This window comes from Xiphias gladius, chromosome 5, assembly GCF_016859285.1.
Source record: "Xiphias gladius isolate SHS-SW01 ecotype Sanya breed wild chromosome 5, ASM1685928v1, whole genome shotgun sequence".
Lineage (NCBI taxonomy): Eukaryota > Metazoa > Chordata > Actinopteri > Istiophoriformes > Xiphiidae > Xiphias > Xiphias gladius.
The window spans coordinates 22,971,931-22,995,274 of record NC_053404.1 but is presented as its reverse complement, the minus strand read 5'-3'; the positions used below and the strand labels follow the sequence as shown (position 1 = coordinate 22,995,274).

The 23,344-nt window shown below is 43.3% G+C and overlaps 3 protein-coding genes across 9 annotated transcripts in view; 2 read left to right on the top strand and 1 right to left on the bottom strand.

Moving 5' to 3' along the window:
* LOC120789744 (5'-AMP-activated protein kinase subunit gamma-2-like) overlaps nt 1-6,577 on the top strand; it is a 37,931-nt gene extending 31,354 nt beyond the window's left edge. The window contains exons 8-18 of the mRNA XM_040126714.1: nt 616-697; nt 922-980; nt 1,604-1,649; nt 1,822-1,876; nt 2,213-2,339; nt 3,481-3,646; nt 3,749-3,786; nt 3,886-4,032; nt 4,410-4,503; nt 5,108-5,399; nt 6,520-6,577. Of these exons, the coding sequence (XP_039982648.1) occupies nt 616-697; nt 922-980; nt 1,604-1,649; nt 1,822-1,876; nt 2,213-2,339; nt 3,481-3,646; nt 3,749-3,786; nt 3,886-4,032; nt 4,410-4,503; nt 5,108-5,399; nt 6,520-6,577 (1,164 nt within the window). The remainder of the gene's footprint in view (nt 1-615; nt 698-921; nt 981-1,603; nt 1,650-1,821; nt 1,877-2,212; nt 2,340-3,480; nt 3,647-3,748; nt 3,787-3,885; nt 4,033-4,409; nt 4,504-5,107; nt 5,400-6,519) is intronic.
* LOC120789870 (NACHT, LRR and PYD domains-containing protein 12-like) overlaps nt 1-23,344 on the top strand; it is a 1,168,582-nt gene that overhangs the window by 67,959 nt on the left and 1,077,279 nt on the right. The gene's annotated exons all lie outside the window — the stretch shown is intronic.
* Nucleotides 8,145-23,159, bottom strand: LOC120789878 (NACHT, LRR and PYD domains-containing protein 12-like). 5 transcript variants are annotated; one of them, XM_040127031.1, is made up of 13 exons: nt 22,181-23,159; nt 21,982-22,101; nt 21,630-21,768; nt 18,490-18,671; nt 16,555-18,388; nt 15,279-15,455; nt 15,026-15,199; nt 13,070-13,243; nt 11,803-11,976; nt 11,266-11,439; nt 10,966-11,139; nt 10,817-10,857; nt 8,145-9,703 (listed from the first exon to the last, which is right to left on the bottom strand). In XM_040127031.1, exons 3-12 carry the CDS (start codon nt 21,758-21,760, stop codon nt 10,848-10,850), a joined length of 3,204 nt encoding a protein of 1,067 aa, XP_039982965.1. In that variant the 5' UTR covers nt 21,761-21,768; nt 21,982-22,101; nt 22,181-23,159; the 3' UTR covers nt 8,145-9,703; nt 10,817-10,847. The 5 variants fall into 5 exon arrangements, with proteins under 5 accessions (XP_039982965.1, XP_039982962.1, XP_039982967.1 ...); XM_040127028.1 differs by having other exon boundaries at nt 21,630-21,763; nt 22,181-23,158; XM_040127033.1 differs by lacking the exon at nt 11,266-11,439 and having other exon boundaries at nt 21,630-21,763.

Genomic DNA, 23,344 nt, shown 5'->3' with positions numbered 1-23,344 from the left:
TAACCGCGCAGACAGATTTCACTGGAGGTTTACTCCACAGCTGTTGTTCAGCTGTTGTGTTGTGCACTGACCAAAAGATTCTCTAGATTCAATTCAATTAATTAACCAGGAAGTCTTAAAAAAAAAAAAAAAGAACCTTAATATGAACTGACACTAATGTGTTAGTTTGTTTCTGGGAAATGATGGAGCGTCACCAAAACATCACTGAGTTGAAGTTTTCAGAAACTGATTCATTTCAGTTGATGAAGAAATTGATGAGTCAGTAAAAACAAAGCTTCATAACCAGCATGTAGCTGGAGAAATGTGTTTTTACTAGAACACAGCGCTGCAACAGTTTATCGATAATTTGTCGATCGTCTCCCCGATGAATCGTTTAATCTTTAAATCGAATAATCTTTGGGTCTATAACACCTGAAAACATCAGATTCAGCTCATTGTGACAGAAAACAGAAGCGACAGTCTGGAATTAAAAATGTCTCTTGATGATTATTCGATTATCAGAGTTGTGGCCGATTAATTTGCTGTTGATCGACTAATCAATTAATCAACTAATTGCTGCAGCTCCACATATTGTTGTTATTATTATTATTATCGTTGCTGCTGCTTGTGTTTCAGGTGAAGAAAGCGTTCTTTGCTCTGGTGGCAAATGGAGTGAGAGCTGCTCCACTGTGGGAGAGCAAGAAACAGGGCTTTGTGGGTAAGACTGTGTGTGTGTGTGTGTGTGTGTGTGTGTGTGTGTGTGTGTGTGTGTGTGTGTGTGTGTGTGTTTCATCCTCATCCTCCCCTCAGGCCGTAGCAGTAACACACACTTCATCCACAGGACTCACACACACGCGACTCACACACTTTGTAATCTGAGCATCACTCTGGATTTACCTCTCCATTTCCTGTGGAGGTCATCCATCGCTTTCTGTTTTTCAGGAATGTTGACCATCACAGATTTCATCAACATCCTGACCAGATACTACAAATCCCCCATGGTAACGCACACACACACACACACACACACACACACAGAAAGTCATATCTGTCTAAAACAACACACAGATTAGATCTTACTCCTCATTTTCATCAAAGTTTCCTTATTTTTCAAAACGTTCATAGGTAAGAACAACAGTTACAAACTTACATTCACAGATTGGAATTAGAGTTTGTGGCGAGGGAGGGAAACTTCCAGCTCAGGTGTCTCTGTCTCCGTGAGAGGTAGACGATGCCACTCTCTGATTAAAAACCTCAAATCCTTGCTTCAGCACGGCGCCTGACGACCAAAAATTTTAAATCACGCTGCTGCCACGTCCACTTCCGCTTTCACCTGGCTGCAGCGCTTTACAGGCGTACTCCGGTACCCTGTGACATCACACCCGACCACACCTATCAGTGATGCTGCGCGTACGCAGAGGTGAACGGGGCAGCAAGTGTTAACGCCTGCCGTCCTCCTGGTCACCTCCGACACGGAGCTACTGTCCCTCCGATAGTTTCAGCTTCAGTGTCAGCTCCACAAACTCGGCCAGTCGCTGATGTGACGCCCTGCAGACCGAAAACAGAGCGACGGTCAGCTGATGAGTGTGTTCAGCTGAGTATAAAGTGTCTCTGTGTCCGCCAGGTTCAGATCTATGAGCTGGAGGAGCATAAGATCGAGACGTGGAGAGGTAAAAACTGTGTATCTTCTCTTTGTCTTCCTGCTTCTTATGCTTGAATTCACAAATTTACGATCAGTTTTATTTGTGTGTTTGTTGTAGTTTTACCGGCAGCAGCTGACAATAGAAATATGTGCTGTTTATTAAGCTCATCATAACAACAGATATCTGTTCATGTTGACAGAGCTGTACCTGCAGGAGACCTTCAAACCTCTGGTCCACATCTCACCTGATGCCAGGTACCTGTCCGTGCGTGCGTGTGTTGGTGTTGGGTTATTTTTATACAGAGTTTGATTTAGACTGTACAGGCATCTGGAGTCAGAGTCACTGAATAATGTATGAAGTGTTGAAAATATACAGAGAGAGGGAGAGGGAGAGAGAGAGAGAGAGAGAGAGAAGAGAGGAAACGAGAGAAGAGGAGAAAACAAGGAGGGGAGAGGAACTGAGGAGAGGAGGAAACAAGGAAAAGAAATAAGGAAAGGAGAGGAGAAAACAGAAGAAGAGAATATGAGGAGAAAAAGGAGAGCAGCACAGCATCCAAACTGTAAACCTGAATTCATGACCCCCCCCCACAGCATCTTTGAAGCTGTGTACTCGCTGATAAAGAATAAGATCCATCGGCTTCCTGTCATTGATCCGGTCAGCGGGAACGCTCTCTACATCCTGACGCACAAGAGGATCCTCAAGTTCCTGCAGCTCTTTGTGAGTCTTCATGTTTTTTCTTGTGCTACTTGCCTATAGCTTTGTTCTGCTCTGTGTCGTGTTTACTGAAGCCAAGGTTGCTCCAACACTGGAGACGGCCCGGGGCTAGCTCGTTAGCATGCTAACTTCAGTAGAAGAAAAGAAGTGATAGAAACATAAAACAAAACCAGAGTTAACATTGGTGTTGCTTTCCACCTCTGGAGACAGCTGTTGGTGAGGAAAGGAATGAAGTTTGATGCTGAACTCGCAGCCTATCTGCTAGACTGGTTAAAGCTAACGCTGGCTAATTAGCGATAGTAAAACCTTAGATACTGCTCCTTTAAATCAAACTGTGATCTAATTTAATCGCCTGGCGAGGTCCTCGGAGAGAGCCGACTCTGTCACCTGCATCATAAAGGAAGTCTTAGTTACAACACTCAGCTGTGAGTGTGGAAACAGCGCCTTCTCATCTCTCCTGCTGAAAGTCAGTGTGTGACACTTCATAAATCACCCTGTCCGACACGTAGATTCACTCTCAGCACGAGACGCTGGATAAACACAGGCCCAGGAAAACCTCCAGTCGGGGAGGAGAGTTCACGAGCCGTGGCACTGCAGGGGTTTCATTTTCATGTAAAGTTTAGTGGCGCTGTCTCATTTCAGGTTTACTCGCACTACAGTTCCTGTGCTGAGGTCGTGCCTGTCTCACTTTATCAACCTTCTCCACTCGTGACCCTTTAAATTAGAGCTCTGTCTTCATCGCGTTACAAATTTAACCCTGATGTGGCCTCTTCAACCAAAGAGGGATTTTTTTTTTTTTCTTCTCAGATGAGCACGGAGGAGCTTTGAGACTTAAAATCAATCAATCAATCAATCAATCAAACTTTGTTTTTACAGCACTATTCATATATGTAAGTGCAATTAAAAGTGATGGACATGTGACTGAAAAGAAGATAAGAGTAAATTTGAGACCAGTAAGACGGAATTTTTTTTTTATTTGGAGGGGGGGGGGGTCCTGACCCCCCAGGTTGGGAACCACAGCCCCAGGTTATGACCAGGTCAACCAACGAACTTCCAGTTGTATTTGAAGAAGTTGTAGTTGGGCTACCCCCCCCCCCAAAGACTTATCTTCTTGTTCATACTATAAATGATCTGTGTGAGACAGGTGTGTGAGATGCCCATGCCGGCCTTCATGAAGCAGACTCTGGAGGAGCTCGGTGTGGGGACGTACGCCAACATCGCCTACATCCACCCCGACACGCCGCTCATCACCGCGCTGTCCGTCTTCACACACCGCCGCGTCTCCGCCCTGCCCGTCGTCGACCACCACGGTAACTGTCGGAAACGACACAACCACAGCACTGCTGCTTTTCTGGAGTCACAGTCCGCAGGCCGAATGTTTGAACATGTTGTGGTCTGCTCTGCGTTTGCAGGTAAGGTGGTGGATATCTACTCCAAGTTTGACGTCATTGTGAGTAGACCTGTCCTCTGGTAACACTATAGTTATGATTAGAGCTGCGTTTACTGTGCGAAGAAGCAGAGGAAACCGGAGTGTGATGTGTGTGAACAGAACCTGGCAGCGGAGAAGACCTACAACAACCTGGACGTGACGGTCACTCAGGCCCTCAGACACAGATCCCAGTACTTTGAGGGAGTCATGAAGTGCAACAAACTGGAAACACTGGAGATCATCGTGGACCGCATCGTGAAGGCTGAGGTAACGCACATGCGCACACACACACACACACACACACACACACACACACACACACACACAGACAGATTATACTGACGCCGCTTGGTGACCACCGTAACTTCTTCAGTGTGAAGAAGGACAGGTGAGGGTCCGACTGTTCTGGAGACGAGTTCAGTTCCCTGTGTCTCATGACCTGTTTCACACTCACCTGTTTTATTTTCCATCGTAATATGATCTCATCATAACACAGATGCACTTCTAAATATGATATGATGGTACATGATGTTAACAGTCTTGTTAGGGCCTCTTCCCCTTATCCTGCATGTGTACAGGTTTAAAAGGGCAATAAGTTGAATAATCGATCAGTTGACTGACAGAAGATTCATGTGCACATGCAGGTTCACAGGCTGGTTGTCGTCGACGAGGAGTCTCGTATCGTCGGCATCGTCTCTCTGTCGGACATCCTGCAGGCGCTGGTACTAACCCCCGCAGGTACGCGCACACACACACACACGTTGGTGTTTCTATAGTTGTGAGAACCGGACAAAATCCTCACAACCATAGTAAGACATGTACATACGCATTATTGTGAACTACAGAGGGTCAACTCCTGCAGTAAATGTGTGTCTTTCTTTGTTTAATATGTTTTTTATACTATAACTAAGGTGTTTTTATTTGAGAGGAATTACATCAGGTGGAAACGAACCTTGTTGAAACGTTATGTAAACAAAAACCTCTCCAAGCAGAGTAAATGTGTTTTGTGTCTTGCTCACTTCACTCTACATGTTTCCAATTCTTTCTTTAATCGTGGTCCTGAAAAGATGTCGTCGTTTCTGTAGCCGCAGTGTTATCGATTCACCTGTCGAGCATTTTCATGATCAATATACACTTTAAGAAAAGTGACGCCTTCAGATGTCCACAACATTCAGTTAAAGCAACAAATACTCACATCATCTCACATTATCCGTTGATTATTAAATAAATGCAGATATATTTTTTGGTGACTAACTACTTGATAAATTGATTATTTGGGCTCTAAACCAAAGTGTTCTGATGGACACAAAACAGAATCAGATCAAAGTCCTTCTGTCTGCAGGTCTGGGGAGGAAGGAGTCTCTCCCCTCTCAGCCGACAGCTTTGGACTCAACAGGACCAGAGCCAGGATGTAAACCTGGACCAGACCAAGACCAAGACCAGGACCAGTACCAGGATCGGGAGCTTTGTACAGAGATAGAGACAAAAAGAAAACCTGAAGCAGATCAGGATCAGGAGCCAGGTAAAGAAATAGAGGCAGAGTCAGAGGCTGGCTGTGGGGACACTGGTACTGCAGAGACCTGCCAACAGGGGGAGACAGAGGGGAAGGGAGAGGGGGAAACAACAGAGACAGATGGAGGTGAGGAGGGAGGAGAGAAGGAGGAGGAGGACGGGGCAAAGGGGGAGGAAGGAGAGCAAGGTGGGGAGGAAGAGGAGACAGGTGAAAGAGTGAGGGAGGAGGAGGAGGACAGGGCAAAGGGGGAGGAAGGAGAGAAAGTGGGGGAGGAAGAGGAGACAGGTGAAAGAGTGAGGGAGGGGGAGGAGGAGGAGGGAGATGAAGTGGTGGAGGAAGAGGAGACAGGTGAAGGAGTGAGGGAGGAGGAGGAGGACGGAACCAAGGGGGAGGAAGGAGGCAAAGTGGGAGAGGAAGAGGAGACAGGTGAAGGAGCGAGGGAGGAGGAGGAGGACGGAACAAAGGGGGAGGAAGGAGGCAAACTGGGAGAGGAAGAGGAGACAGGTGAAGGAGTGAGGGGGGAGGAGGAGGGAGATGGGACAAAAGGGGTGGAAGGAGAGAAAGAGGGGGAGGAAGAGGAGGAGGGAGGAGCAGAGCAGGGCACAGGAGAAAGGGAGGAGGGAGGAGACAGTGGTGAAGTAGAGGAAGAAGGTAAGGAGGAGGAGGGGGAAGAGGGGGCAGGAGAACGAGGGGAGGAAGAAAAGGAGGAGGCGAAAGATGGAGGAGGTGGTGAAGGAGAGGAGGAGGGGGAGGCGGCGTGACGTCCTCACCCGGCATCTCTCTGGACCCTGTCGCGACTCGTTGAGCTCGAGTCGAGCCGCTCACCACAGAAGAAGAGGAGGGAGGGGAAGGGACTGCAGGCTGACGTGTGATTGGCCGGGGAAGCTCTAGGAGTCTGTTTTTCATTGGCGGTCGGTCGGACGGTGAGGAGTCGCCGCAGGCCTGCGAATGGACAGCTACTTTTGAGTAGGGAGGGGCCGGTGGATGATAGACGTATGCTGGAGCCAATCAAATCTCTGGTGGTGGTCTCTGAGGATCAGCTGAGAGGAGTTTGGATCTGAAAGAGTTTCATTGGCTCTGAACATCTGATCAACTTAAATATCAAATCCTCAAATGTCTCCTGGTATCCCTCCAGGGGTCTGCACATGTCGTCCTGCAGATGGTTTTGCTTTTATTTGTCCAGGATCTTAGATTTTAGTCTCCAAACCAAACTCCATTCACCTCCGTTGTGTCTGGTTAAGACAGAAATCCGAAAATCTGGACAGACTCCGCCCGGCGGTCATGTTGGTGCAGATGTGACTCACAAAAGAACAAAAATGCAGTGTTTGGGTGGAAACTGAAACTCCAGAGCTGCAAAACCTTTAGTCTTACTGTTCACAGCTTTTTTCTCCCCAGAGCTTTTAACTGCCTCAGAGGCAAATTTGTGAGTTGTAATTCGAGCGGCCCGGGAGAATTTTTTTTAAATTCCATCCGTCGAGTCTTTCTCGTCTTTATCGACATCTCTGCAGCTCTGCGGCGCTTTTCAGCCTCCGTCTGGTTTAGTCTCACCAGACAGACACAGTCAGAGACCAGCTGTTGAACACAGTGGAGCATTTAGCAGCTAAAGAGCCAGAGGTTTCCCCTCAGGAGCTGGTGGAGACCAAAACCAGAGCTAAAAGAGAGGGAGACTGGACTGGTCTGACAGCGTGCGGTGTGTAAATCTAAGAAACTGTAGGTTATTGTGTCTTTACTTTTAACAGCGAGTCTGTTAAATCGCAAGATTTAATTACACACAAAACCCTCAGTTTGAGTTTGTTTGATGAACAAAGAGCCATGAAACTCATTCAGAAATCATCCTGTCAACTTTAAATACAGTGAACGGGAAGGAGATTCAAAGGTGTCAGAGTAAAACCCCTGTAAAAAAACATTATTTATTACAGAAATAATCACTTTTTATTTTATTTGACCAGCACATCTGCACGTTGACATCATAAAGGGGCGGGTCCGTTGTGTTGTCATCGGTGCCTTCCATTTTAGACGCAGTTTTGTGATTGGTGGAGAGAGAGTTTTAGATCAATTCATCATTATTCTGATCGTTTTTATTCCAGATGTGACTGAGTCTGTTCATCTGCTGTACCTGAGACTAGGATGATTCTTATATATCAAATATTACTCACTGAATATGTAAAGACCGTATGTACATTGTTTTATAGAGAGAGGCTGTTTTGTTATTTTGGTGTAAAATTTGAAATGAGTCTGTACATAGATGGATTTTATTGTTAAATTAATGTGTTTCTAGTTTCTAGTTGTGAGACGAATAACAGGTCAGATTTAATGTCCCTGTCAGACTTTTTTCTCCTAAAATGCCTTCTTCTAAAAGTCTTTTCTTCCGTGTGTGCCCACGGGGACTCTGGGTATTTTAACGTAAAGGCGCAGGTGTGACAGTGAATTTAAATGTCCACCCTCCAGACGAAGTTCGCGACGCGTTCAGTCTTGTCCCGTTTTTATAAATGTACTGTATATGTTGTTGTTGGTAAAACAATGAGTGAAACCTCTCGCTGATTTTTCTTCTTGTTCGTCATGCTTTAGTTTGATTTTCATTTGGCTCACCTGCCGGCTGCGTTCAGGTACATCCCTCATTTAATCCATGCACTTTCCACCCCCATTGTGCGATTATTTAATAACTGGTTGCACATTTCACGTCTAAGTTTTGCACTTGTCACTTTCATATATTTCATACACCTCACTTCTTTCTCCACCGCACAGTTCGTCCCATTTCACAACTATCTGTAAATAGATTTTACTTTCAATTAAATTAGAAAATTTAAATTTACAAAATTCAACAATAATAAATTTCATTTATTATTGTTGTTCTACGTTACATTTTCGGAGCAAACGCCCAAACATTCTGTGTGTGTTTGCATACATGACCAATAAAAAAATAATAGTAAAAAAACCCCGATTCTGTTTCTATTCAGTTTTATCCTGAGGGGAAACCGGAGTGTCTGTAGTTTACACAAGTTTCCATTCAAACTTAGTTCCATTTTTTTGTCACCAGTGAAATCACAAAAAAAGTCAGATCAGTAAAACCTTCTGAGTTAACCGCAGTTTTTTACATGTGTAAAAAACAGTTCTGATGAATTTTATTGACATGTAAAAGGTTTTTTATTCTCCTCTGTACTTGGCAAGAACGAGCCAAACCCTTTTTTTTTTTTCGGTGGGTGGAGACAACTTGCTGATGAACGGTCACAGGATGATGTAGCTAATAACATAGGTTTTTACGACCCTGGATGAAGTCTGCAGTAATGCACGCGAGGGACGTCAGAATTGTCTTTAAACAGTGCGGCCAGGTGAAGCTGGTTTCCCTCCATAATTGAGCATCAGCCAATCAGATGTGGTCGCTGATACAGTCAAAGGTCTGTTCTGAAATGAAGGGCTGTAACCCGGCATGAGGTTCACAAATATTCTTAACAAAATAGCTTGTTCACATGTGATGCGCGCAGAAGTTCTTTGAACTATCCGTGGATTTTTAGCCAGCGTGGTCACCTGGTCATTGTCCACGTCTCTGGTCCTGACTTAAATATCTCTGCAACCGTTATACAGATGGATACATTAAGACGAAATGTGGTTCAGATGTTCATGTTCCCCTCAGGATGAACTGGAATAACGCTGATGATCCTCTGGCTCTTCATCCAGCACCACCATCAGGTCGACATTTTATTTTGTCTAATACTCTGCAATGACGTCGCGCTCGGCCTCAGCTGGACTCTGTGTTTCAGCTCCAGCCCTGTCATCCAGGCAACACATGACGCGTTGACACGTTATTGTTCTTTTGTTAATTTTATTTCAAATTAAACTTCAAATATATATTTTTAGATGAGTTGCAGGTTTAATAATAGCGATTACTTTAATGACGTCATGAGTAGCATTTGTGGATCTTCCTTTGTAGTGATACAAGCTACATTATGTATTCATCAGTGGAGCTGTTCTACTGCTTGTGCTGAATAAAGTGCTGTGATTACAACCGTACGTCGGTCATGTGCAGTTTACCTGCAGTCAACGCTGCAGATTTTAAATCATGTATAAAAGACGAACTGAATGTTAGTAGAAAATCCTTCTTACTGCATAAATACGGCACGGTGTCGGGCAGAGGTCCGTTTGGACGTGTGCATCGGTTTAACTCTGTGATTCATTTATCCTTCCCAGCAGAGCGGGGGTGTGTAGTTGACTGTGATAATTGATCATAGATTGATTTATCAAGTTGTAATCTGAGTGTGTAAATCCAGCTTTTATCCGGAAAACATCTGCCGAGCGTTGATGGACCCCAAAACCCGGAAGTCAAGCTGATTAGTGAACTAGGATGGATGATGATTATTGGACGTCGAGTCCACGTGCAGCTCTCTCATCGCCGTCAGCCCCCCGGCCCCGTCCACAGATAGCTGCCATCTGATAGAGACAAGTCGAAACACAGCAGAAATCAGAAGTCCAGTATTTCTTGTCTACCCAGAAAATTTTTTTTTTTTTTTACACAGCTCTCAGCCTAAAACACAATGAAGGACCTGTTGTTTAAGGGGAAGAATATACAGTTGTCTGCAAAAGGCCCCCTACCAAGTCAATACTTAGTGACTTGGTCTGTCCTGCACACACAACAGGTTTAACATCTGCCCACAGATGTTCAGGTCAGGGGGGGGCTGTGGGGGCCGCGTCAGAGGCTTCAGCTTGGGTTCCTTGAGGAGGTTCATGGTGGATTCTGAGGGCTGTACGGGATCATGGTCCTGTTGTAGAAACCAGCCTCTGTCACCTTTCCTGACTGACAGCAGGACATTAACATCCAGAATCTGCTGATATTTAGTGGAATCCTTTCTCCCCTCTGTGTGTGCGGCGTTGCCTCTGCCACTGGCTGCCACGTACCCCCCCCAGACTAATATTCACACCCCCATGATTAACAGCTGGCAAAGATATCTTCTTTTCATCAAATGCTTATCCTTCTTTCTCCAAATGCACTTTAGGTGACTGTGGCCAACGAGTTGGGTTTTAACTCTTGAACGGTGCAGAACTCGTGTGTCAGTTGGACCTTCCTGCAGCTCCTCTGCAGTCGTATGGGGGGGTTCTTGGTCTTCAGATCTTGTCTGGACTTCCACAGTTCCCCTTCACTGCCATGTCTTAGGACCTCTTCATACCTGATGCATTAACACGTGTCTCAGGTGATCTGATCACAGGCGGACAGCTCTAAGTACAGGTGTGATCGCATTGAGGACGCACTGAGATCCGATTGTTCAGACCACACTCGGAGGTGGTCTGGACCGCGTATGGCCACATTCATTTAGCAGTGTGTACGTGTCAGTGTGTCCTGGGCCACACCGAAGGACGGCCTACTAAACTGACGTCCTCTTCGTCAGCAGATGTATATACTCATACATCTCCCCGTTCTCTGGAGACCCAATCACAAGCGGTCACTTGAGACGCATGTGGAGACGCCTTCTAGTTCCAGGTTTGAACAGGGCCTATGATATCTTTTTGTAGTGCATACAGATGTTAGCATGTTGTCTCAGTACTCACATCTTGTGGGGTCGGCAGCTTGAAATCAGATTTATTTCACCCTGTAGGAGTGAAAACAACAGTCATCTGCAGGTCCACTTAATACACGTGATCCACAATCCTGCTCACAGTAATTACTATGTTTCATATTAAATACGTTAGGCACTGACCTCAGAGTCTCCAGCCTACATTCTGGACTCTCCAGAAAACCACACAGCAGCTCCAACCCTGAATCCTGCAGCCTGTTTCCATTCAGCTCCAGTTCTCTCAGATGGGAGGGGTTGGACTTCAGAGCTGAGACCAGAGAATCACAGCTGGTCTTTGTCAGTTCACAGCAAACAAGTCTGTAATAACAGGATAAATATCAAATCAGACATCATCATCTTTCAGCTGCCGCCTGTACAAATAATAAGCCTCTTCCCGACTATGACAGGAGATGTACAAGTGTAAATGACAGTATGTGATCCAACCTCAGAGTCTCCAGTCTACAGTCTGGACTCTCCAGAAAACCACTCAGCAGCTTCACTCCTGAATCCTGCAGCTTGTTGGAGCTCAGGTCCAGGTGTCTCAGATGGGAGGGGTTGGACTTCAGAGCTGGGGCCAGAAAGGCACAGCTGATCTCTGACAAACTGCAGATGTTCAGTCTGAATAAGAAGACGGTGGTGAAATAGAAAATGAAATAGTCATGACGAGAAAACCAGCTTGTAGCATATGCTGTTCTTAGGATGGAGTTGAGGATAACTGTGCCAAGCTAAGCCTTGAGCAACCGTGACCATTCAAGCCGTGATGGTGCGGTTTCAGTGTTCTTTAACAGGACATCACAACAAGATAAGTTGCTAGTAGTGTGTTTGTATATACAAACCACAGCAGAGTCTGTCACCTGCGGCTATATTCAGAACTGATTGTCTGACCAAATCATTCAGAATATGTACATATCTTATTGTATAGACCTATTTTTATTGAAGAATAGCACCAGTCACAAGTTTATGAAAAAAAAGGTGTCGGACCTCAGAGTCTCCAGTCTACAGTCTGGACTCTCCAGAAAACCACACAGCAGCTTCACTCCTGAATCCTGCAGCTCGTTTTCACTCAGGTCCAGGTGTCTCAGATGGGAGGGGTTGGACTTCAGCGCTGAGGCCAGAGAAGCACAGCTGATCTCCGACAAACTGCAGTATTCAAGTCTGTAATTACACCACACATAGTATTAAAAGAGTACTAATACTGAATTTGCTGATTTTCTTTCTTATCAAGAGATAGGCAAGGAGATCAATATAAATTTAATCTCTGTTCAGCACAGATATCACTGCAATAACTGCGACTTTTTTAGACCAGTTTAACACAAAGACCGGAAACAGAGGAATCAATTAGCCACTGTCCAAAAAAAAAAAAAAGGCTTCCCAACAATTCCAAAATTATCTTATCGACCTGTTGTATTTTGCTAGATAGCAAAGTAGTCACTAATGTATCCTAGAGTCAACTTGGCTTTGTTTGAAGGTACAAACGTTTAAAATGCCAACACTCTCACACATACCAGGACAGGACTAAATGTGGAAATATAAAAAGGAAGGCATAATTGAAGTAAGTTTTAAAAAAAATGGAAATAAAAGGAGAAATAACCAAATATAAAAGAATAATTACAAGCTTTTTCAATTATTTGTTCATTTATTTTTTTTTTATATTATTATTATTATTATTATTATTATTTTTTTTAAATGAACAAATGTGAAAATAAATGATAAAGCTTATAATGAATTTTTTATACTTGGTTATTTGTTATTTTATATTTCCACATTTATTTAATCTTTAGTTCTCTTATGTTTACACATTTTTTTATTTACTTATTTATTCTATGATTATATTAAATTTCCGTATTTATTTTTTCATTCTCTCACATGTTTATTCTTTTTTATGGCACTCCTGACACTCCATATCATGAGGTGCCGCATACGAGGTTACTGGGCCCATTTTATACCAGTAAAGAAAAAGGCCCGATGTGTAAGCAAACTGTAGATAAACACTAAATGTGATTTACTTTTCTGCAAGTATTAAATACATACATACAATGTGTGAATACTACACTCTGAATTTTTAGAAGGCCCTTGTGTCCTTGTTATGTTTATCCTGTTTGGTTAAACAGATGTAGGAGTATTCATTTCATTATTAATCACTTGATTACATAACCTTCAGCCAAACCACTATGTGTGCAATAAAACATAACCCTTTTGTCATATAAGAAATAAGATTTTATAGAGTAAAAGACAGTTATGAACTGGCCTCAGAGTCTTCAGTCTGCAGTTTGGACTCTCCAGTCCAGCCGACAGCAGCTTTATTCCTGAATCATGCAGCACATTGAGGCTCAGGTCCAGCTCTCTCAAATGGGACGGGTTGGACCTCAAAGCTGAGGCCAGAGAATCACAGCTGATCTCTGACAAACTGCAGGAGACCACTCTAAATGGAAATGAGAGCGAGTAACCACGAGATAAAATATTTCTTGATAGAACACCTGCTTGTAACGACAGTCCTGAAATTATTGGCACCCCTGCATTTTAAGTACAGAATTTAGAATATCTTAAAAAATAAATGCAAATTAACCGATTTCGTGTAATTAGAATATTGAATTAAATGTGCAAGGTTACTGAAAAAAAGAAAAAAAAACTAAACTTGCATAACAGTGAAATTATACAATGGCAGCCTTTAAACGTTTCTCGTAGCTCTAGAAGCTTCTTGCACCTGTGTGCTGGTAGTTTCTGCGACTCTTCCATTGCTATGCGTTCAAGCTCTTTAAAATTTGCAGGACTCCTTTTTGCAATGGCAGATTTCAGCTTTATACAAAGCTTTTGAATAGGATTTAGGCCAGGACTCATTGCTGGCCAGTTTAAAATAGTCCATCTTTTCCTTTTCAACCATTTTTTTGTGCTGCTGGATCTTTGCTTTGGGTCGTTGTGCTGCTGAAAGACCCAAGACCTTTGCCTCAAACCTAGTTTTCTGACACCATTTCTCTCTAAAATGCCTCAGTAATCTTCTGAGTTCATCCTTCCTTGGACACATTCAACGCCTCCAGCACCAGAGGCAGCAAAGCTGCTCCACAGCCTGATAGAAGCTCCTCCATGTTTTACTGTAGGTAGGTTGATCTTTGCCTTATGGGCTTCATTTCGTCGCCTATAAACAAACCGATGCACTTTATTCCCAAAGAGCTCTACTTCAGTTTCATCTGTCCATAGAATATTATCCCAGAAAGACTGTGGCGTATATATGAAAGTTTTTTCAAACATTAGTCATTGCCTTTTGTGCCTTTCTTTCAATGGTGGTTTCTTCCTTAGCCTTTGCCAGTGAAGCCCTACTTGTTTTAGTGTGCGGCATCTGGTACGGACTGAAACCACCATTCCTTTTTGATCCAGGTCAGACTGAAGGTCTTTAAATGTTTTGCGTGGTGTTTTTTCCCCATTAGCATCAACCTTCACAGACTTCTCTCATGGAGATTCTTCTAAGCACCACGTCCTGGAAGTGTCTGGAACAGATTTATGACTGTGAAGCTTCTTGATAACATTACGAACTGTTGAAACAGGGATTTCAAGATCTTTGGCGATTGCCTTGTAGCCTTTCGAGTTGTTCTGCTTTTTGATAATAGCATTTCTGATGCACTCAGATCGCTTTCTGGGAAACAATCAGCCCCTTTTTATGAAGTAAAACCATCATTCATTGGTTAATTCAGGTCACGTGAACACTGAAAATTAAGCTCAGGTGAATCTCATTTGTTTTTGTATTTTGTTTGAGAAACTAATTTAAATTCACAAAGAGGTGCCAATAGTTTTCAAATTCAATTAAAATTTTATTTTTAGTATTTTTTATTTCACGATATGAAAGCATTTGTTGTTGTTGTTGTTGTAAGTAACTTTCAACATTTTATCAAATATTCTGATTATACAAAATTGGTTAATTTGCATTAATTCTAAAGATATTACTTCAAATTCAGGGGTGCCAATAATGTCAATGAGAAATGTATCTAAAGTATGGACAACAGGCTCACTGGAGGGTAAAAAACACTAGAAAAACAAAACCTAAAAAATTCACAGATGTGAAAGACGAGATAAGTTGGCTGATTTGTTTATGTTTTATATATTGTGTTAAAGGCTGGAAGATTAGTTCCTGGTATTTTCCATTATTTGTCACTAAAGAGCCCCGCCGTCACCTTTCATATATAAATCTACATCTTATAAAATGTCTTCTCACCTCAGTGTCTTGAGTCTACAATGTGGACTTTGTATATAATCAGACAGTATCGTCACTCCTGAGTCATGTAGAAAGTTTTTACTCAGCTCCAGTTCTCTCAGATGGAAGGGGTTGGACTTCAGAGCTGAGGCCAGTGAAGCACAACCCTCAACTGTGACCTGACAGTCTGCCAGTCTGCAGAGAAAGGATGGCTTTAACAAATCACTGATAATGCTCATGTAGATATTCAAAGAAAGGGAAAAGGATGCTCTACCTCAGAGTCTCCAATTCACAGTTTGGACTCTCCAGTCCAGCAGACAGCAGATTCACTCCTGAATCCATCAGATAGGTGTTATAACTCAAGACCAGTTCTCTCAGATGCGAGGGGTTGGATTGCAGGGCCGAGTGCAGGACTTCACAGTGAGTCGCTGAGAGTCCGCAGCCAGAAAGTCTGTAAGATTGAATAGTTTTGACTATTAAAGCGTAGATGAAGAATACCATGGCTATATCACCCAAAAGTAACAGACATCTTAAAATTAAATTAACTGAAACTCATATTAAAAAAATAAATTATTTACTATAGTATAGTATAGGCTGTTCAAGCAGCATTTAGAAAATAATTCATTTATACTTTTCAGGTAAAACAAGTTGTCACAACTGTCAGTGACACAGAACATTTGTTGCAGGATATAATCCTCATATTTTGAATGTAATTGCAACATCTTTTCATAAAAACTCTTTTGTAGCTACAACTTGGGATGGTAACCCTGAAAAATGTGTCTACAGTAAGGACTGACTTTTGCCTGCATTAAACTACAAGTAAACTTGATCTTTAAAGGCCCCATATTTTGCATTTCTCTGGTGTTTCATTTGAAGTTTTGATATCCATAAGAAGATTAGATAAGAATCCAAGACCATCGCCGACATCAGGGAGGTGGGTGATCGGGCAGCTGGGACGGCAAGAGTGGAAGACTACATCTACAAAATGTGCTTTGTCTGGGCAGCAGCTACGGAGACAAAGCCGTCGAGCGTCTCATCGGTTTTTTCAGACTTGCGACTCCAGGAGGTGGATATCAGCCCTGAACTGTGAGTAAGCAAGTTTTCAATCCACTCACACAGCCGTAATAAGAGCTGGTTTTCAGTCCAAGTGTAACTCGTAAAACAGTACGATTGATCAAATGGGAAACTCAAAACAGCAAGATAAAAGTGATCAGACGATCAGTAGAAAAAAAATTAAAAGCTGAAAAGGTCGGAGAGGCCGAAGAAAACACTAGTAGGAATACTTCATGGAGATCGATGAGAAAGCAAAATAACTTATATCACTTTCTACAGTACGGGACCTTTAATCTTACTGCACTGTCTGTGTTTTCAAACCTTGTTGACTGAGCTGTTACATTTACATGCTTTAGAATATACAGGTGTTTTGTTGCTTTGTAGAACAATGAGTTTTTATTTTGTAAAGTTGAGAAATATACTGTTCATCTTTTCCTAATACTGATGGCAGCAAGTTGTATATACTGTTACATGCATTTTGATATACTAATACTCACTGAGCCTTTCTGCAGTTCCTCACAGCTGGGATCAGTCTCAGTCGTCCCTCCTCTGATGTGTTGTACTTCTTCAGGTCCAACTCATCCAGAACCTCCTCTGACATCTGCAGCATGTAAGCCAGAGCTGAGCAGTGGATCTCAGAGAGTTCCTTCTCTGATCTGTTCTCTGACTTCAGGAGCTCTTGGATCTCCTGATGTACTGAGCGGTCGTTCATCTCCATCAGACAGTGGAAGATGTTGATGCTTCTGTCAGGAGAGATATCATACGTGTTCATCTCCTTCAGGTTGCTGATGGTTCCCTGGATGATTTCTGGTCTGTTCTCTGTCTGACCCAGCAGGCCTCTTAAGAGTCTCTGGTTGGACTCCAGAGAGAGACCGTGAAGGAAGCGGACAAACAGGTCCAGGTGGCCATTTTTACTTTTGAGGGATTTCTGCATGGCTCTAATCAAAAAGACATCCAAAGATGGGTAATCACGATCATTGCTATCATTCAGGGAACAGTCTCTGTTTTCATGGTCCCAGTCTTTTCCCAAGAAGTCCTCCAGTACCTCTGTGTTCCTGTAGGTGTAACAGTGGAACATGTAGACTGCAGCCAGAAACTCCTGAATGCTCAGATGAACAAAGCAGTAGACTGTTTTCTGGAAGATCACACTCTCTCTTTTGAAGATCTCTGTACACATTCCGGAGTACACCAGGGCCTCTGTGACATCGAGACCACACTGCTCCAGGTCTTCTTGGTAGAACATGATGTTTCCTTTCTCCAGATGTTCAAACGCCAACCTCCCCAGCTTCAGAAGAACCTTCCTGTCAGCCTTCGTCAGCTCCTGTCCACTCTTCTTATGTCCCTCGTCATACTTGTTTGTCTTCCTCTTTGTCTGAACCAGCAGGAAGTGTGTGTACAGATCAGTCAGGGTCTTGGGCAACTCTCCACTCTGGTCTGTAGTCAACATGTGCTTCAGAACTGTAGCACTGATCCAGCAGAAGACTGGGATCTGACACATGATGTGGAGGCTCCTGGATGTCTTGATGTGTGAGATGATTCTGCTGGATAGCTCTTCATCACTGGATCTCCTCCTGAAGTACTCCTCCTTCTTGGCGTCAGTGAAGCCTCGTACTTCTGTTACCCTGTCAACACATCTAGGAGGGATCTGATTGGCTGCTGCAGGTCGGGAAGTTATCCAGACGAGAGCCGAGGGAAGAAGATTCCCCTGGATGAGGTTTGTCAGCAGGACGTTGACTGACGACTTCTGTGTGACATCAGACACAACCTCCCTGTTGTTGAAATCCAGTGAAAGTCTGGTTTCATCCAGGCCGTCAAAGATGAACAAAACTTTACAGACGGCGAGCTTCTCTGCTGTGACCTTCTGTAATGTTGGATGGAAAACATGGAGCAGCGTGAGAAGACTGTGCTGCTCATCTCTGATCAGGTTCAACTCCCTGAACGAAAGCAGGACCAGCAGACTGACATCCTGGTTTTCCAAGCCCTCTGCCCAGTCCAGAGTGAACTTCCTCACTTTAAAAGTTTTTCCAACGCCAGCAACGCCGTTGGTCAGAACCACTCTGACGGGCCCCTGCTGGTCAGACAAGGATTTAAAGATGTCGCGGGGCTTGATTGGAGTGTCATGGAGGGTCTTCATCTTGGAAGCTGTCTCAAGCTGCCACACCTCATGTTGGGTATTAACCTCTTCACTCTGTCCCTCTGTGATGTAGAGCTCAGTGTAGATCTTGTTGAGGAGGGTTCCACTTCCTGTTCCATCAGTTCCTTCAGTCACACGTTCACATCTGTCCCTCAGACTGATCTTATGTTCATCTAAAACCTCCTGCAGATCCCTGGCTAGAGGAGAAGAGATACTCAGTAATGATTCAACAATAAATTAATCTATCCTAGTTTTAGGAACTGTCACAAAAATCAAATGGACTTATCCCCAGTCTTACTTTGTCCACACTGGGGACAGGGGGACTCTCCCGATGAACCAGACTTGTCACAGTATGAGGTGACGCACTGTCTGCAGAACCAGTGTCCACAGCCGGTAGAGACTGGATCCTTCAGGACGTCCTGACAGAGAGCACAGCTGGACGGCTGCTCCTCCACAGAAACATGGATCCTCTTCCTCTCTCTGTGGACATATGCACATTCGTTATAACACATTAGTGAGGGCCGACCCACGGTTCACACATTGAATGCAGCTCTATAATCTATAACCTTTACATTATTTGCAGCGATAAATCAGCAAGCTGGTTGTATAAATCTCCATTTCCTCCTCCCATTTTTTGCAACTTTGAAAAGTTGCAAAAATCCAGCTCTCCTTAGTGGTGGAAGTAAGGCTGTCAGTGCTCAAACACCAAAAAGACCAATAAAAAAAGAAAGAAATAAAAAGACCCAATGTTGTAATTAAGGTTATTAAACAACATTAGAAAACTGAATGAGAAACATGGCTCCTCTTTTCCTTTCTATTAATAAAAAAAAATAATAATTAAAAAAAAAACATCGTGGAGTTTGCCATCAAAATCATTGTCATTAATATCCCATTATTTCAAGATGGTAAGAGAGCATTATAAGTCCGAGGGAATGGCCACAATACTATACAATACACTGACTTAGAATATAAATGTAGAATGATTAAACCTTTTCTTTTCTTCATCAGGATGGACCAATATTCAGGTATTTGATACTAAGCCAAAGTCAATAGGTTCTTCCTAATTCTCTTGGTTCTTTACAAACATTGACAAAGGTGCTCGTCTGCTATTTTTAGAGAAATTCCAGTTGATCAAGTCATTCTCGCAGGAGACCTATTGTGAAAGGTTAACAGAGATTCCTGACGTTCATGTGTACATGCGTCATAGACTGACTTCAATCCTAAAGGGATGCAGGCACTGGGACAAATGGAGCAGTTTATGTGGGAGGAATCTGAATCTAACTGGTGAGTTACTGTTTTACTCTTGTGCTTCCCAGACTTTGGCCAAAACGGACATGTTCAAACAAGGTACAAGGTACCAAAGTGTAAGAATGCACTGAGGACCTACAGTGAGAGGCAGATGAGTGAAGCTACAATGAACGAATCTATTGTCTTAGCAAATCAAAAACTCTACAGCCAACAAGGCTATCTAATTACTCTTACTTGTAGTCCGACAGTCCATGGTAGTGAAAATGAAAGCACTAAGATTTTCTCTGATACATGTGCACATGAGATGCAAACTCAAGACTCAGCAACCGCTAACGGGGGATGTTTATACAGTATAAATCTAGAAAACAGGTGAATCTCTTATAAGACGAGGTAAGTTATTGGCTGTAAGTTCCTGCTAGCTCCCACTGGTGTGCACCCAGGATAGTTTTCCAGCTGCAGGAGCAAAACCTTGGAGAGTGCCGCAAGCGCACAGTTCTGATACCAAAGCATCTTGTCTGAAAGACCAATAATTAACTTTGTAACTGTTCCTGACCTGAGGTCAGTCATAGTGGGTGTTTTTCCCCTATCGGCCACAGGGGGCATCATTGAGCCCATTCCACACTTGACATAAAGCTTGGACAAGTCCCACAGAGAGAAGGTTTTTGTTTTACCCAAAGTGTTTTAAAACAGTATGTTTTGGTTTCACAAGAGAGACGGCTTCAAGAATGCAGACTAACTAGTACGTTTGGCAAACATAGGTGGGGTTGGTTTCCCCACCTGTGATTAAAAGCAGGACTCAATTGCTTTTCTAAACTTTTCTATGGGAAGCATCTGGGACTGTCTCCCATGCAGTGGATGAGATACTCCCAAACGGAGTAGAATAATTCCCACTTACTTTGGTGGTTCCCTGACTTTTCTCCAGCGCCACCATCAGGTTAACATGTTGGGTTTTTAGTAAAATATCTTGTCTGTTTATGGATGGGTTGCCATGCCATTTCCATGGTGCCTACAGGATGAATTATAATGTTTTTGGTGACCCTCCGGCCTCTCGTCTAGCACCATCATTAGGTCAATATATTAATTTGTCCAAGACTTTTTAGATGTTTATGACCAAATACCCCAGCTGCACTTTGTGTTTACTGCTGATGAGCAAATGTTAGCTAACAAGCTAAACTACAAGGGTTAGCACAGAAAACATGATATCTTCCTAGCACCAGCATGTTAGCATTGTGAGCATGTTTGCATGTTATTAGCATTTAGCTCAAAAGTACTGCTGTGCTTCACAGAGCCACTAGCTAAGTGTAGACTCTTAGTTCCAATGAACCAGTCGAGCTTGGGTTGTCACTGTTTCATTTAGGTTGCGTATTTGGAGAATACGAACAACCCAAATATTAAATGATTATTAGTCCACTTTACAGCAGAGCCACAGAGGATCCAGGTTTGTGCTCGGCGTTTACACCCACACTGGTGTTTATAGTTCTTCTGGCTGGTAAAGGTGAATATTGTCCTACCCTAGCGGTTGCAAATGTCGCAGTAAGTACACACCCACACAATCTAGATGTGGAGACGACAAACACAGTTCAGGTCCACAGTGTAACCTTTGCTCTAAAACAGAGCTCATGGTTTAAAGAGCTGTGACGTGGGGAGAGCCACTGGTTCCTGTTTTTTCCAATTCTGTATTCCCATTTCAAAATTTACTTTTAAATCCTCATTGTTACTGATCATATAAACACGGGATTCTCCGAGATAATATAATGATTGATCATATAGGTTTATGTTCTGACCATCAGGTTGAATTATTTCCTTTTAATTTCTGCCGGTTTTGCAGACGAGTCTAAGCACTGCAATACCCACGAGCCTCAGCTGCTATTGCTCTGGAGAAGAAGCCAATCCGAGGAGCTAATCAGAGTGTTGGACAGTTCAAAATGCTTTGTCACTTCAGTATCATCTCAATTCATCCAAAATGGATCCAGAAAACTGAATTAATTTAAAGCATTTAATTAATTAATTAATTAATTAAAACACTTTAAAGCATGGAGGAGGCTTTAAAAACGGATGACTTTGTTTCTTCGGCCAGCGGACATGGTATGAGAGAGGATGGACATCCAGTTGTCCACACAGAGACAACTCACTGCTACCTCTGCAATCGTTTTCTTATATCACGACACCTTGTTATACATTATTGCTTACTCTCTTTCTGAGGGTCCAGGTTCATTGCTGAAGTCTGGAGGATCAGGTTTGGACCGGTCACTCTTCATAGACAAGCTCCTGGATCCTGGAGACCCCGATCTGTCCTCCTCTTCCTCGACACAAACACTCATCTCCTGGACTTCGACATTGGATGAAGGTGACAAAATGTGGAAATGAACACAAAGCATCAACATAAATGTGGAAATATGTCATGTTCTATATGTTATATGGGATATACCTACCTATACAGGCTTTAGGGCTGACTCATTAAAACAGAGTATCCCCAGGTGAATCAGACTGTGGAGTCCTAACTCGGACACCGTGGCAGTAAAATAAGAATAATGTTACTCACCGTCTTTTCTCCTTCAGCTGCGACGACTGAGAAACTATCTACTCAATACTTTCGGTTTTGCTTTGTGTTGAACACTGGGCACAGTCACTCCTCCCATCTGTGTTTACTAGGAAATGACACCTGCAACAGCTGTTTCATGAGAAATGGGGGGGGGGGACTTCTGCTTTGGACATTTCTTGGCAGATGTTTTGTTCTGTACCTTGGACGGGAAAGATTCATTTCCCCGTTGTCATGGTGAAAAACCTTAGTGTAAATGTAGAGTAGGAGCTGGAGTAAGTAGACTGACATCGGCCCTTTTACATTAAGTGTCCAAAATCAAGAAACAACCATGATCCACCATGAAAAAGGACTGATGGCTTTGGCTGGCTGGTTATTTCCTCTTCTTTATTTATTTACGGTCCGAAAGCCGTATGAAGCTCCGTGTGAAGTTTTTTTGTTTTTATTTTTTTTTTAAGGCTGAAGCCCGATTGTTCTGAAGGGAATCTGGACTCTTCGGTACCTCAGAAATCAATCAGGAGAACCGGTGGTGATACTGGTCACCGTGCCCAATTACTAAAGTATGAACATATGGCGTTGATAACAACAGTAGCCCAAAGCTAAGACCGCTGCGTATTTCTTACCGACAGTAAACTAAAAAAATCAAGAGGATCTTTGTCAGCTACATGGCGTCACGGCTTTTATTGTGAAGGGATTCGACGGGAAGTCTGCCTGCTGTTGAAAATGGAGGCCCGTCGCTGACGTAGTAACTTTTACTTTATAATCGTAATTATTTTCCCTGTCAGAGGGTCCACGTTAGTCCCCCGGTGGACCGTAGGTGCAGAATAATCTATTTGACTTCGTCTGTGGACGCAGAACAGAGAGTTTCCTGGAAATTAACTGTTTTTTGGGTTGTTGTTGTTTTTTCTTTCTAGTCAAACGAGGAAGTCGCCGCGTCCGGCTCGTTAGCCAACAGCGAGAAGAGTCGGGGAACGGATCAGAAAGCCGTAACGTTTAAATTTCCCTCCCGCTCTTTGAGCTGTCGGCGATTGGGGAGAGTTGGGAGCGAAACTGGAGCTGAAAGTTGGTTTGTCCGGAGGTTTCTGTGAGCAGAAGGGAGAAAAACAACGGGAGCTACAGGTTTGAACCAACGCGCACAGGTGAGAGACGAACGGGGAGGAACACAAAGTCCAGACTCCATTTTAGATTTAACAGTATCGGGAGGCTGAGTGTGAATATTAGGTCTGGAAATGGTGATCACTCTCACTATTGATTCACCTGCTCTCCTTTTTTCTGTTTTAATCTGTTATACTGCTACATCTTCAAATGTTGTTTCTTTTGTTATTTTGCTGGTTTCTGTGCTCTCACAGCTAAATATGTAACATGC

Coding starts and splice junctions, on each gene's coding strand:
- LOC120789878 (XM_040127031.1), bottom strand. CDS start 21,760: ATGAGTGTTTGTGTCGAGGAAGAGGAGGACAGATCGGGGTCTCCAGGA. Junction 15,456..16,554: donor AGGAACTGCAGAAAGGCTCA/GTGAGTATTAGT, acceptor TCAATCTTACAG/ACTTTCTGGCTGCGGACTCT. Junction 11,977..13,069: donor TGCAGACTGAAGACTCTGAG/GCCAGTTCATAA, acceptor GTGTAATTACAG/ACTTGAATACTGCAGTTTGT.